Source organism: Panulirus ornatus, chromosome 65 (assembly GCF_036320965.1).
Source record: "Panulirus ornatus isolate Po-2019 chromosome 65, ASM3632096v1, whole genome shotgun sequence".
NCBI classification, from domain to species: domain Eukaryota; kingdom Metazoa; phylum Arthropoda; class Malacostraca; order Decapoda; family Palinuridae; genus Panulirus; species Panulirus ornatus.
The window spans coordinates 24,166,359-24,182,757 of NC_092288.1; the positions used below are offsets into that span (position 1 = coordinate 24,166,359).

A 16,399-nucleotide genomic window follows, 5' to 3' on the forward strand; every position below is an offset into this window, starting at 1 on the left:
TTGAAGTTCAGGGAAAATGGGTAGTGTCATTCTGTCACTTTTGAACCTATATGGACGTGGGGGTGTCTTGGGTGTTAGAGAGAGACACTCTCTCTCTCTCTCTCTCTCTCTCTCTCTCTCTCTCTCTCTCTCTATATATATATATATATATATATATATATATATATATATATATATATATATATATATATATATCTTTCTCTCTCTTTGCCCCATTTATATATATATATATATATATATATATATATATATATATATATATATATATATATATATATATATATATATATCCATGTGTGTCCAGTTCACAGCGTGGCAGATGGTGCCAGATGGTGCCAGATGGTGCCAACCCTGGTGTCGGGGAGACAGTGTAAACCCAAACGCACTCTTCATCTACCCCCTGCAGGTAGGCAGAAGGCGACGCTGGAGGCGGGGCTCTGGTGGGACGCCCTTCCTACCTTCTACATCACCATCGTCCTCATCTGTGTGGGCGTGGTCATGGGCGTGGTGGTGGTGGTGGGCGTGGTCGTGTGTGTTCGGAGGCGAAGACGAACCAGAAGAAACTTCGGCTTGACGTAGATGTAAACATGACGTATAGCCAGAGAGCGCTGGTAGAGGTAGATGCATTCACCAGGCATCATCTACCCTCTTTTGAGGCGTGGGTAGAGGTAGACGCATTCACCAGGCATCATCTACCCTCTTCAGAGGCGTGGGTAGAGGTAGACGGATTCACCAGGCATCACCTACCCTCTTCAGAAGCGTGGGTAGAGGTAGATGGATTCACCAGGCATCATCTACCCTCTTCAGAGGCGTAGGAAGAGGTAGACGGATTCACCAGACATCATCTAACCACAATAGAGACGTGGGTAGAGGTAGATGGATTCACCAGGCATCATCTACTCACTTCTGAGGCGCTGGTAGAGGTAGATGCATTCACCAGGCATCATCTACACACACCCGGGGTGCTGGTAGAGGAAGATGCATTCACCAGGCATCATCTACCCACTTCAGAGGCGCTAGTTGAGGTAGATGGATTCACCAGGCATCATCTACCCACTTCAGAGGCGTGGGTAGAGGTAGATGGATTCACCAGGCATCATCTACCCACTTCAGAGGCGTGGGTAGAGGTAGATGCATTCACCAGGCATCATCTACCCTCTTCTGAGGCGTGGGTAGAAGTAGATGCATTCACCAGGCATCATCTACCCTCTTCTGAGGCGTGGGTAGAGGTAGATGGATTCACCAGGCATCATCTACCCACTTCTGAGGCGCTGGTAGAGGTAGATGCATTCACCAGGTATCATCTACCCTCTTTTGAGGCGTGGGTAGAGGTAGATGGATTCACCAGGCATCATCTACCCACTTCTGAGGAGCTGGTAGAGATAGATGGATTCACCAGGCATCATCTACCCTCTTTTGAGGCGTGGGTAGAGGTAGATGGATTCACCAGGCATCATCTACCCACTTCTGAGGCGCTGGTAGAGGTAGATGCATTCACCAGGCATCATCTACCCTCTTCTGAGGCGCTGGTAGAGGTAGATGGATTCACCAGGCATCATCTACCCTCTTCTGAAGCGTGGGTAGAGGTAGATGCATTCACCAGGCATCATCTACCCTCTTCTGAGGCGTGGGTAGAAGTAGATGCATTCACCAGGCATCATCTACCCTCTTCTGAGGCGTGGGTAGAGGTAGATGGATTCACCAGGCATCATATACCCACTTCTGAGGCGCTGGTAGAGGTAGATGCATTCACCAGGCATCATCTACCCTCTTTTGAGGCGTGGGTAGAGGTAGATGGATTCACCAGGCATCATCTACCCACTTCTGAGGCGCTGGTAGAGGTAGATGGATTCACCAGGCATCATCTACCCACTTCAGAGGCGTGGGTAGAGGTAGACGGAGTCACCAGGCATCATCTACACACACCCGGGGTGCTGGTAGAGGTAGATGCATTCACCAGGCATCATCTACCCTCTTCAGAGGCGCTAGGAGAGGTACATGGATTCACCAGGCATCATCTACCCACTTCAGAGGCGTGGGTAGAGGTAGACGGATTCACCAGGCATCATCTACCCACTTCTGAGGCGCTGGTAGAGGTAGATGCATTCACCAGGCATCATCTACCCTCTTCTGAGGCGCTGGTAGAGGTAGATGCATTCACCAGGCATCATCTACCCTCTTCTGAGGCGCTGGTAGAGGTAGATACATTCACCAGGCATCATCTACCTACTTCTGAGGCGCTGGTAGAGGTATATGCATTCACCAGGCATCATCTACCCACTTCTGAGGCGCTGGTAGAGGTAGATGCATTCACCAGGCATCATCTACCCTCTTCTGAGGCGCTGGTAGAGGCAGATGGATTCACCAGGCATCATCTACCCTCTTCAGAGGAGTGGGTAGAAGTAGATGGATTCACCAGACATCATCTCCCCTCTTCAGAGGCGTGGGTAGAGGTAGATGGATTCACCAGGCATCATCTACCCTCTTCAGAGGCGTAGGTAGAGGTAGACGGATTCACCAGACATCATCTACCCACAATAGAGACGTGGGTAGAGGTAGATGGATTCACCAGGCATCATCTACTCACTTCTGAGGCGCTGGTAGAGGTAGATGCATTCACCAGGCATCATCTACACACACCCGGGGTGCTGGTAGAGGTAGATGCATTCACCAGGCATCATCTACCCACTTCAGAGGCGCTAGTAGAGGTAGATGGATTCACCAGGCATCATCTACCCACTTCAGAGGCGTGGGTAGAGGTAGATGGATTCACCAGGCATCATCTACTCTCTTCAGAGGCGCTGGTAGAGGTAGACGGATTCACCAGGCATCATCTACCCTCTTCAGAGGCGTGAGTAGAGGTAGATGCATTCACCAGGCATCATCTACACTCTTCAGACGCGCTAGTAGAGGTAGATGGATTCACCAGGCATCATCTACCCACAATAGAGTCGTGGGTAGAGGTAGATGGATTCACCAGGCATCCTCTACCCTCTTCAGAGGCGTGGGTAGAGGTAGATGGATTCACCAGGCACCGTCTACCCACAATAGAGGCGTGGGTAGAGGTAGATGGATTCACCAGGCATCATCTACCCACAATAGAGGCGTGGGTAGAGGTAGATGAATTCACCAGGCATCATCTACCCTCTTCAGAGGTGTGGGTAGAGGTAGATAGATTCACTCTACCATGAGGGTAGATCACACCAAGATGCTGTAAATCAAGGTCGTGTGTGGCCAGCCTCCACCTGCGTCCAAAAGGCATTTACAGACTGGCGGTAAAGAGACAGTATTATTTACAGTGTTGCGTGGAACGGATGATTTACAACAGTGTTGCGTGGAACGGATGATTTACAACAGTGTTGCGTGGAACGGATGATTTACAACAGTGTTGCGTGGAACGGATGATTTACAACAGTGTTGCGTGGAACGGATGATTTACAACAGTGTTGCGTGGAACGGATGATTTACAACAGTGTTGCGTGGAACGGATGATTTACAACAGTGTTGCGTGGAACGGATGATTTACAACAGTGTTGCGTGGAACGGATGATTTACAACAGTGTTGCGTGGAACGGATGATTTACAACAGTGTTGCGTGGAACGGATGATTTACAACAGTGTTGCGTGGAAAAGGATGATTTACAACAGTGTTGCGTGGAACGGATGATTTACAACAGTGTTGCGTGGAACGGATGATTTACAACAGTGTTGCGTGGAAAAGGATGATTTACAACAGTGTTGCGTGGAAAAGGATGATTTACAACAGTGTTGCGTGGAACGGATGATTTACAACAGTGTTGCGTGGAACGGATGATTTACAACAGTGTTGCGTGGAACGGATGATTTACAACAGTGTTGCGTGGAACGGATGATTTACAACAGTGTTGCGTGGAACGGATGATTTACAACAGTGTTTGGTAGAAAAGGATAATTTACAACAGTGTTGCGTGGAAAAGGATGATTTACAACAGTGTTGCGTGGAAAAGGATGATTTACAGATGAACAGTGTTGCGTGGAAAAGGATGATTTACAACAGTGTTGCGTGGAACGGATGATTTACAACAGTGTTGCGTGGAAAAGGATGATTTACAACAGTGTTGCGTGGAAAAGGATGATTTACAGATGAACAGTGTTGCCACACACACACACACACTGACCCTCAGATAAATCCAGGTTATGATCAGTTCGTGTGTTATCTCTCGACTCAGATAAGGAAGATAAGAAGGAGCGAGTGTTTCGCGAATTACCCGAAGAATCATTTGCATATGTAGTTCACCTGATGAAGAATCATTTGCATATTTAGTTCACCTGATGAAGAATCATTTGCATACTTAGTTCACCTGATGAAGAATCATTTGCATACTTAGTTCACCTGATGAAGAATCATTTGCATATTCAGTTCACCTGATGAAGAATCATTTGCATACTTAGTTCACCTGATGAAGAATCATTTGCATATTTAGTTCACCTGATGAAGAATCATTTGCATATTTAGTTCACCTGATGAAGAATCATTTGCATATATAGTTCACCTGATGAAGAATCATTTGCATATTCAGTTCACCTGAGTAAGAATCATTTGCATATGTAGTTCACCTGATGAAGAATCATTTGCATATTTAGTTCACCTGATGAAGAATCATTTGCATTTATAGTTCACCTGATGAAGAATCATTTGCATATTTAGTTCACCTGATGAAGAATCATTTGCATATCTAGTTCACCTGATGAAGAATCATTTGCATATTCAGTTCACTTGATGAAGAATCATTTGCATATTCAGTTCACCTGATGAAGAATCATTTGCATATTTAGTTCACCTGATGAAGAATCATTTGCATATTTAGTTCACCTGATGAAGAATCATTTGCATATTCAGTTCACTTGATGAAGAATCATTTGCATATTCAGTTCACCTAATGAAGAATCATTTGCATGTTTAGTTCACCTGATGAAGAATCATTTGCATATTTAATTCACCTGATGAAGAATCATTTGCATATTTAGTTCACCTGATGAAGAATCATTTGCATATTTAGTTCACCTGATGAAGAATCATTTGCATATTTAGTTCACCTGATGAAGAATCATTTGCATATTCAGTTCACCTGATGAAGAATCATTTGCATGTTTAGTTCACCTGATGAAGAATCATTTGCATATTTAATTCACCTGATGAAGAATCATTTGCATATTTAGTTCACCTGATGAAGAATCATTTGCATATTCAGTTCACTTGATGAAGAATCATTTGCATATTCAGTTCACCTGATGAAGAATCATTTGCATGTTTAGTTCACCTGATGAAGAATCATTTGCATATTTAATTCACCTGATGAAGAATCATTTGCATATATAGTTCACCTGATGAAGAATCATTTGCATATTTAGTTCACCTAATGAAGAATCATTTGCATATTTAGTTCACCTAATGAAGAATCATTTGCATATTTAGTTCACCTAATGAAGAATCATTTGCATATTTAGTTCACCTAATGAAGAATCATTTGCATATTTAGTTCACCTAATGAAGAATCATTTGCATATTTAGTTCACCTAATGAAGAATCATTTGCATATTTAGTTCACCTAATGAAGAATCATTTGCATATATCATGCCGACACAAAAAATGAAAGTGTCTCTGGCCAGAATTTCACAAAAGTTCAGCACAGAAATTGGAATTAAAAAAAAGATGTTTATGTTGTGTATTTGGTGGTTTTACGTCTTATTTCTGTCTTGTTTGGTCAAAGTGACTTTGGAAATTGGCCATGTTAGCTTCCTCCATTACGCACGCTGCCTTACTGTGGTGTGTGACGCGCTACCTTTGTGTTACGTGTGACGCGCTACCTTACTGTAATGTGTGACGCGCTACCTTAGTGTTACGTGTGACGCGCTACCTTACTGTAATGTGTGACGCGCTACCTTACTGTGATGTGTGACGCGCTACCTTAGTGTTACGTGTGACGCGCTACCTTACTGTGATGTGTGACGCGTTACCTTACTGTAATGTGTGACGCGCTACCTTACTGTAATGTGTGACGCGTTACCTTACTGTAATGTGTGACGCGCTACCTTAGTGTTACGTGTGACGCGCTAGCTTACTGTGATGTGTGACGCGTTACCTTACTGTAATGTGTGAGGCGCTACCTTACTGTAATGTGTGACGCGTTACCTTACTGTAATGTGTGACGCGCTGCCTTACTGTAATATGTGACGCGCTACCTTACTGTTACGTGTGACGCGCCACCTTACATGTATGACGCGCTACCTTACTGTGATGTGTGACGCGCTACCTTACTGTGATGTGTGACGCGCTACCTTACATGTGTGACGCGCTACCTTACATGTGACGGTCCAGTTCAGGAAGGGTCCTTAGGATGTGTAGCTAAAGTACTCAGTTACCAGGTGTTGCCTTCGAAGGTGGTCTGTGGCAGTCGTGGTGATGAAGGCAAAACTCTACCATCCTTCACATCTGTAATCAGTGTGGTTTTGATGGTCGTGTATATATATATATATATATATATATATATATATATATATATATATATATATATATGGGCAGAGAGAGAGAGAAGCGCTTACAGCGCCTCAAGTGGATGGCGTGTGGTCCCTCGCGCATGTCTGAGATGGAGGAGGAGGATCATCCTGCTCTTATGATAGCCCCCCAGGGATGATAGCCCCCTGAAGGATGATAGCCCCCCAGGGATGATAGCCCCCCTGAAGGATGATAGCCCCCTGAAGGATGATAGCCCCCCAGGGATGATAGCCCCCTGAAGGATGATAGTCCCCTGAAGGATGATAGCCCCCAGGGATGATAGCCCCCTGAAGGATGATAGTCCCCTGAAGGATGATAGCCCCCTGAAGGATGATAGCCCTCTGAAGGATGATAGCCCCCTGAAGGATGATAGTAACCTGAAGGATGATAGTCCCCTGAAGGATGATAGCCCCCTGAAGGATGATAGCCCCCAGAGATGATAGTCCTCTGAAGGATGATAGCCCCCTGAAGGATGATAGCCCTCTGAAGGATGATAGCCCCCAGAGATGATAGTCCTCTGAAGGATGATAGCCCCCTGAGGGATGATAGCCCCCGAAGGATGATAGCCCCCTGAAGGATGATAGACCTCCTAAGGATGATAGCCCCCTGAAGGATGATAGACCTCCTAAGGATGATAGCCCCCTGAAGGATGATAGCCCTCTGAAGGATGATAGCCCCCTGAAGGATGATAGCCCCCTGAAGGATGATAGCCCTCTGAAGGATGATAGCCCCCTGAAGGATGATAGCCCCCTGAAGGATGATAGCCCTCTGAAGGATGATAGCCCTCTGAAGGATGATAGTCCCTGAAGGATGATAGCCCCCTGAAGGATGATAGCCCCCAGAGATGATAGTCCTCTGAAGGATGATAGACCCCTGAAGGATGATAGCCTCCTGAAGGATGATAGCCCCCTGAAGGATGATAGCCCCCTGAGGGATGATAACTCCCTGAAGGATGATAGACCTCCTAAGGATGATAGCCCCCTGAAGGATGATAGCCCCCTGAAGGATGATAGCCCCCTGAAGGATGATAGCCCCTGAAGAATGATAGCCCCCTGAAGGATGATAGCCCCCTGAGGGATGATAGCCCCCTGAAGGATGATAGCCCTCTGAAGGATGATAGCCCCCTGAAGGATGATAGCCCCCTGAAGGATGATAGCCCCCACCCCCTCCCCCCCCTAACAATTCTAAACTTGCCATTCGACCATCAATGACCGTAGTTGAAAGTTAGGAGTTTGGGGGGGGGGGGGGGCTGGAAATCCTCTCCTCCTGTATTACTTTTCGAAACGAACGACAAGAGGTGAAGGGGCCAAGTGAGGATATTCCCCTCTAACTTTCAGTCCTCTGTTGTTAAAACGCTCCCTCGCTAACGCGGGAAATGGCGGATATGTATGAAAGAAGAAATGAAAAAAAAGAAAAAGTAGTAGTTGAAAAGTAGTGCCACAGTTAAGTGTAAGTGTAGACTTGTTAAGTATTTGTTGTGGAAACCATGATTCACATTATATACATCTCGTCATTCATATTACACATCTTCCTCTCTCTGAGAAATGTGTATGACACACTCAACTGCTCCTGCCTTACTAAACCACTAGTTTCTCTTCTCCCACTGTCGCAAACAGCCTCGTTAGAGCCAATTGGTCTGCTGTTGCTGATTTGAATCAAGTTGTGAAATGATGCATTTGTGGTTTTGAAGACTGCCATGTTCCGAACGCGAGGCGCCAACTCAGTATTATTGGAACGAGAGACGCAATTGTGTGTGTGTGTGTGTGTGTGTCTGTGTGTGTATGTGTGTGTATGTGTGTGTATGTGTGTGTGTGTGTGTGTGTGTGTGATCGTTCATCTGTACATAACAGAGAGATGGAGTGTCACAGCCATGGGGCTCACCCCATCTCCTGTACTTTCTATGCCATAAAAAAATTAGCCTTTGATACCTTTGTAAACTACCCAATTGCCATTGCCTCATTAGGTCGGTCGTTCGAGCCATCCAGCATCATTAACACTGAACCAGTTAGTCTTAGCATCTCTTTTTATCATTTGGTTATGTCGTCTGTTTACTGTGGTGGTGCAGCCTGGGAAAGATGAGTGCCCAGTCCAGCTGGTCCTCCAGCTGGTTTACGAACTGGAAGGCTTTTATGAAGTCCATCTCTCTCTCTCTCTCTCTCTCTCTCTCTCTCTCTCTCTCTCTCTCTCTCTCTCTCTCTCTCTCTCTCTCCCTCACCTCCATGTTTGACAGCCCTGTTTTCTGTAGCTACACAGTGTAGTCCAATTCGCTTAATTGGGTGTACTATCGTAATTCCTCCTCTCTGGATCCTCTCAGTCTGAGGTTTGTGCTGGCTAAGGTACTTTGACCAGACCGGTTTGAGTGTCTATAGTTGGATTGGATTCTCATGTTGGCCACAAGTCAGTTTGCCCCAGTTGCGGTTCTCCCAGTCCATATCTCAGGTGACATGTTCAGTCTCCCTCGCATGTAGATTCCTTTTGTTTATGTCCTACTCGGTAGTGATTATACCGAGGTTTTCCCTCTCACTTTATCCCAGCCTCATCACCTTTGCACGTCTTTGGGTTGAATCACATCATCCGTTTATCTGGCCCACTTTGGCATTTGTCTAGGTCCCCTTGTAGACTGGTGCCATCACCGTCGTCATTCTGTATATCCACATACATGTTTAGTTTTGATTCTAGTCCATCAAACAAGATATTTTTATACACTCAGAATAGCAGTGGACCTAAGACATAGGCCTGTGGTATGCCACTTCGAGATCCCAGCCCACTTCGAGGTTACACCTCTTAACCGTGTTCTCAGCTCCTCTCCATCCATAAGGTAGTCTTCTATCCAGTGGAGAAGCCTGCCCTCTTATCCCTGTCTGTATATCTAGCATTCTAGGTAAACTCCACCGAGGAGCTGTGTCAAAGGCTCTCAGGCATTGCAAGAATAGACAGTCTACCCATCCCTCTTTCTCATCTAAGATGGAGCTCACCCTGTCTGGGAAATCGAGATGATTCAGTTATTCATAACCTGTGTTCCCTAAACCCATGTTGCTTCCTAGTTGAGAGAAAAAAAAAATGTTTCTCGTTAAAAGTAGTTGCTGGTGTACTTTCTGATGATCTTGTGTCCTTCCTGATTATGTTTCCCTGTGTTTTACAAACTACACCTTATGGTGAGGTTGGCCTGTGTGTGTGTGTGGCCTCCACTTATGATTTACTTAATAATAAAGATGATTAATTCACCAGCTGCACGTTACAGTATTAGAAACCAAGCAAAGAGAATATATATATATATATATATATATATATATATATATATATATATATATATATATATATATATATATATAGCTTTGCGCCCACGGGGAGAATGAAACACGATAAGTTGCCAAGTGCACTTTCGTGTGATAATCACATCTTCAGGGGAGGCACAAGAGAGAAATCTAACAGTGTGTTTCATTTTCCCCGTGGACTCATAGGAATATACTTGATCACGCGTAAAACTGTGATGCCTTCCAATATATATATATATATATATATATATATATATATATATATATATATATATATATATATATATATATATATATATATATTTTTTTTTTTTTTTTTTTTTTTTTATACTTTGTCGCTGTCTCCCGCGTTTGCGAGGTAGCGCAAGGAAACAGACGAAAGAAATGGCCCAACCCCCCCCCCCATACACATGTACATACACACGTCCACACACGCAAATATACATACCTACACAGCTTTCCATGGTTTACCCCAGACGCTTCACATGCCTTGCTTCAATCCACTGACAGCACGTCAACCCCTGTATACCACATGACTCCAATTCACTCTATTTCTTGCCCTCCTTTCACCCTCCTGCATGTTCAGGCCCCGATCACACAAAATCTTTTTCACTCCATCTTTCCACCTCCAATTTGGTCTCCCTCTTCTCCTCGTTCCCTCCACCTCCGACACATATATCCTCTTGGTCAATCTCTCCTCACTCATTCTCTCCATGTGCCCAAACCATTTCAAAACACCCTCTTCTGCTCTCTCGACCACGCTCTTTTTATTTCCACACATCTCTCTTACCCTTACGTTACTTACTCGATCAAACCACCTCACACCACACATTGTCCTCAAACATCTCATTTCCAGCACATCCATCCTCCTGCGCACATCTCTATCCATAGCCCACGCCTCGCAACCATACAGCATTGTTGGAACCACTATTCCCTCAAACATACCCATTTTTGCTTTCCGAGATAATGTTCTCGACTTCCACACATTTTTCAAGGCTCCCAAAATTTTCGCCCCCTCCCCCACCCTATGATCCACTTCCGCTTCCATGGTTCCATCCGCTGACAGATCCACTCCCAGATATCTAAAACACTTCACTTCCTCCAGTTTTTCTCCATTCAAACTCACCTCCCAATTGACTTGACCCTCACCCCTACTGTACCTAATAACCTTGCTCTTATTCACATTTACTCTCAACTTTCTTCTTCCACACACTTTACCAAACTCAGTCACCAGCTTCTGCAGTTTCTCACATGAATCAGCCACCAGCGCTGTATCATCAGCGAACAACAATTGACTCACTTCCCAAGCTCTCTCATCCCCAACAGACTTCATACTTGCCCCTCTTTCCAGGACTCTTGCATTTACCTCCTTTACAACCCCATCCATAAACAAATTAAACAACCATGGAGACATCACACACCCCTGCCGCAAACCTACATTCACTGAGAACCAATCACTTTCCTCTCTTCCTACACGTACACATGCCTTACATCCTCGATAAAAACTTTTCACTGCTTCTAACAACTTGCCTCCCACACCATATATATATATATATATATATATATATATATATATATATATGTATGTATATATAATTGTTGTACGTATGTGTATTTTTTATTATTGTAATGATATTAATAGCTATTTTTTATAATAAATTTATAAAGAACTTCAAATAATATTTATTATTACCTGAACTTTTCAATGGAAGAACTTGCAATATTTGTAATTATGATCAAAAACGATATTTTTTCAAAATGAAAAAAAGAAATGATAGAGATGAATTAGATGTATTTAACTGAAGTATATTCCCCAAGATATCTTTCTATGGCATTTCTGCAGCTCCCAGGAAGCCGACCACGTCCACTGGATTAAATCACAGGTCAAGAAAAACTTTGAGATTTTTCTGATAATTTTTATTGATATTATTATTATACAACCCCAGAGAACACCATCTCCTTGGGGGTTCCTGCACTCCGCGCAGGAGCAGGGAAGGGTTGGACCCCTTGCCAGTGAAAATGGCCTTGACGACACTGGTCCTTTTTAAATCACTATCAGTGAGACACACACACACACACACACACACACACACACGCACACACACACACACACACACACGCGCACACACACACACACACACACACACACACACACACACACACACACACACACATACACACACACACACACACACACACACACACATGTATTTCATGAGATTAAACTAGAAGGGAAGGAGGGATAACCTCTCCAGCTGGGGGGGACTTCTCCACACACCAGCTGCCTTGGCCAGCTTGTTCTCCGTCTGTGTGGCCAGCTGGTTCTCCGTCTGTGTGGCCAGCTGGTCCTCCGTCTGTGTGGCCAGATGGTTCTCCGTCTGTGTGGCCAGCTGGTTCTCCGTCTGTGTGGCCAGCTGGTTCTCCGTCTGTGTGGCCAGCTGGTTCTTCGTCTGTGTGGCCAGCTGGTTCTTCGTCTGTGTGGCCAGCTGGTTCTTCGTCTGTGTGGCCAGCTGGTTCTCCGTCTGTGTGGCCAGATGGTTCTTCGTCTGTGTGGCCAGCTGGTTCTCCGTCTGTGTGGCCAGATGGTTCTCCGTCTATGTGGCCAGCTGGTTCTCCGTCTGTGTGGCCAGATGGTTCTCCGTCTATGTGGCCAGATGGTTCTCCGTCTGTGTGGCCAGCTGGTTCTCCGTCTGTGTGGCCAGCTGGTTCTCCGTCTGTGTGGCCAGCTGGTTCTTCGTCTGTGTGGCCAGCTGGTTCTCCGTCTGTGTGGCCAGCTGGTTCTTCGTCTGTGTGGCCAGCTGGTTCTCCGTCTGTGTGGCCAGATGGTTCTCCGTCTGTGTGGCCAGATGGTTCTCCGTCTGTGTGGCCAGATGGTTCTTCGTCTGTGTGGCCAGCTGGTTCTCCGTCTGTGTGGCCAGATGGTTCTCCGTCTATGTGGCCTGATGGTTCTTCGTCTGTGTGGCCAGCTGGTTCTTCGTCTGTGTGGCCAGCTGGTTCTCCGTCTGTGTGGCTAGCTGGTTCTCCGTCTGTGTGGCCAGCTGGTTCTCCGTCTGTGTGGCCAGATGGTTCTTCGTCTGTGTGGCCAGCTGGTTCTCCGTCTGTGTGGCCAGCTGGTTCTCCGTCTGTGTGGCCAGCTGGTTCTCCGTCTGTGTGGCCAGCTGGTTCTCCGTCTGTGTCCTAGGCCGGCTTCCGTCTACCATCTGGCCTCGCCCTTCAAAGGGGGGGTTGGTTGGTCATCAGTTCCAGTGGTGGGGCCTTGGTGATGACCTGACCTCTGGTACAGGGTTCGAATCCTACCTGTTGGAATGCACTACACGTTGTATGACAGCGCCTTCATTTGTAATATATATATATATATATATATATATATATATATATATATATATATATATATATATATATATATATATATATATTCTTTCTTTCTTTCAAACTATTCGCTATTTCCCGCGTTAGCGAGGTAGCGCCAAGAACAGAGGACTGGGCCTTTGTGGAATATCCTCACTTGGCCCCCTTCTCTGTTCCCTCTTTTGGAAAATTAAAAAAAAAAAAAAAAACAAGAGGGGAGGATTTCCAGCCCCCCGCTCCCTCCCCTTTTAGTCGCCTTCTGTGTGTGTGTGTGTGTGTGTGTGTGTGTGTGTGTGTGTGTCTGTATGTGTGTGTGTTTATGTATGTATGTATGTCTGTGTGTGTGTGTGTGTTTATGTGTGTGTGTGTGTGTGTGTGTATGTATGTATATATGTATGTATGTGTGTATGTGTGTGTGTTTATGTATGTATGTGTGTGTGTGTATGTGTGTTTATGTATGTATGTATGTGTTTGTGTATGTGTGTGTGTGTGTGTGTGTGTGTGTGTGTGTGTATGTATGTATGTGTGTATGTATGTATGTATGTGTGTATGTATGTATGTATGTGTGTATATGTGTGTATGTGTATATATGTATGTATGTCACACATGCATCATCAGACATCCTATATGAGGCATCCATCATAGTGGCATCATGCCTCAAGGTGGTGCAAGATGGCCACCTGCCTCCGCTCGACCATCTCTGGACAGACGAACACGAACACGAACACATCTGACACGTAATGCGTTACTGAGAAGACATGACGTCATCAACACACGCACAACTTCGTTTTCATGGGAGGCAGTAGAGTCATATACACGTGGGAGGCAGTAGAGTTATGGACTCGTGGGAGGCAGTAGAGATAGGACTCGTGGGAGGCAGTAGAGTCATATACACATGGGAGGCAGTAGAGTTATGGACTCGTGGGAGGCAGTAGAGATAGGACTCGTGGGAGGCAGTAGAGTCATATACACGTGGGAGGCAGTAGAGTTATGGACTCGTGGGAGGCAGTAGAGATAGGACTCGTGGGAGGCAGTAGAGTCATGGACTCGTGAGAGGCAGTAAAGTCATGGACCCGTGGGAGGCAGTAGAGTTATAGACCCGTGGGAGGCAATAGAGTCATGGATTCGAGGGAGGAAGTAGAGTTATGGACTCGTGGGAGGCAGTAGAGTCAAGGACCCGTGGGAGGCAGTAGAGTTATGGGCTCGTGGGAGGTAGTAGAGTCATGGACTCGTGGGAGGCAGTAGAGTCATGGACTCGTGCGAGGCAGTAGAGATATGGATTCGTGGGAGGCAGTAGAGATATGGACTCGGGAGGCAGTAGAGTTATGGATTCGTGGGAGGCAGTAGAGTCATGGACTTGTGGGAGGCAGTAGAGTCATGGACTTGTGGGAGGCAGTAGAGTCATGGATTCGTGCGAGGCAGTAGAGTCATGGCCTCGTGCGAGGCAGTAGAGTCATGGCCTCGTGCGAGGCATTACAAGAATATATCATAACATAGATACAGAGAACAGGTGAAAATTGACCCCAAAAGTTATTCAAAGTTAGTTTTCGTGAGGCCATGGTAGGTTTCCCACCTAACTTACCATAGAAAAATGAACATATTCTAGCCATTCAGATTTTAAACCAACTTTGCATGAAGTAAACGAGTTTATTTAAGACTTTGATTGAATTATTTGAATGTATCGACATGTTCTGCTCGCCTGGCCGCTTAGATCCACCTCAAAAGTGAACTAAATATTATTTTAGAAATGCTACACCACCCTGAGACCAGTTGTTCGCGATACAGCAAACAATACTGTATTATTTAATTATTCTAAATGTGTTTCCTCATCCATGTCAATGATACTTAGCGTATTTACGTAGTTGATCGATAGACATTACCTGGGCATCTATCTATCTCGCTTCATGGCCCCTGTAAATGTTTATTTAGCGCTTTTTTTTATTTTACGATTTGAGCCCCAAGTGTAGAGCGGAGTGGAGGGTATTCGAAGCAGGGCGGAATTCCCCAGCAGATATGAAGCGAAGATAATCGACGAGAAACAAAGACGTAGCATTTTGTACTCCACTGAATCCACGACAATAGCCATCCTTCCTTATAGAATACCTAGGACGAGGTAGCCATATCTCTCATCCTACTAGGAATAAAAATTACGATTCATAAACAAGAAAAAAAATATTAATAAAAAAATTATTGCAAAAAAATTTATATATGATATAGCTAATAACTTGTATCATATACTTGTGCAAATTGAAGATAGATTGATTTTTTTTTTTGATATATTGGCAATAATGGAATCGCTGGGAAGCACAACAAACACAGTTGTAAACACAATACTCGTCTGTAAACAAATGGCAGTTCAGACTTACCAGGAATTTCCGAACAGAATTGTTACTGGCCAGTTAACACATGACTGGCAGTTAACAGTGTAATAGTATACCGTCAGGTGATTCAGAGGTCGAACGAGTAATTTACTAGTTAAAGAGTCGTGCAAAGGGAAGTCTGAGTGTGGTTGCCTGCTGGTGTGAGTGTGTGTGTGTGTGTGTGTTTGTCCCCCCCCCCCTTCCCTCAGCAGGCTATAGGGTTGGTAGGTGGTTGCAAAATAGAGGTTTGCCAACCAATAGGTTAGGTTAGGTGTAAAGAGATATAATAATGGCGTCCAAAATGTACTCAAATGGAACATGGGAAGTTGTACACACTAGATTGTCGAACTGGTAATCGGTACCAAAATGCCGGGTTATTTAACCAAATTAATCTGTTTGATATTATTATAGTCACGCCTCATTAATGAATTTGGATATTTATTTATTTTGTTTGGCAACAGTAGAGTTTGAAGAAAAGAACAAGAATGGCGGAGTGTGATTTGAAGTATTATTAGTGATAAAAAAGTGATTAGGTTTATGAAGATGAGGGAAAATGTGAGGTCGATTGTTTCAAGATTTTATGAAACATGGAATTAAATGAACATGTGATAACCTCACGTGAATTACTCAAGCATCTAAGATATATCGTGATTTTAGAATGATTTAATTTTTTTTTCTCATAATACAAGATGAGAACCACATTGGAATTCAGTATTGTATATACATTTTGTGCTAGTTTTTTTTTTATTTTCTCAAATTAATTCAAGCTTAATGTCGTGGTCGCTACATGTAAGCCATTGTTGACCATTGTTTATGCTCTTGTGGTGACCATTATGCTCAATGTGCCATGTAGGTTAAAAATTGCAAGTGTTCTGATCCTG

General features: G+C 44.6%; 2 protein-coding genes across 4 annotated transcripts in view; both read left to right on the top strand.

Annotated features, from left to right (window-relative positions):
- The window catches only part of l(1)G0289 (lethal (1) G0289), a 523,775-nt gene that overhangs the window by 324,622 nt on the left and 182,754 nt on the right, over nucleotides 1–16,399 (top strand). The gene's annotated exons all lie outside the window — the stretch shown is intronic.
- Nucleotides 1–16,399, top strand: part of LOC139746646 (uncharacterized) — a 44,704-nt gene that overhangs the window by 20,915 nt on the left and 7,390 nt on the right. The window contains exon 3 of one of the 2 annotated variants that reach the window (XM_071658069.1): nucleotides 407–11,487. The exons of the other annotated variant lie outside the window; for it this stretch is intronic. Within the exon in view, the coding sequence (XP_071514170.1) occupies nucleotides 407–579 (173 nt within the window). The 3' untranslated portion in view covers nucleotides 580–11,487. Of the gene's footprint in view, nucleotides 1–406; nucleotides 11,488–16,399 lie in introns of those variants that run through there. 2 annotated transcript variants of the gene reach the window in all.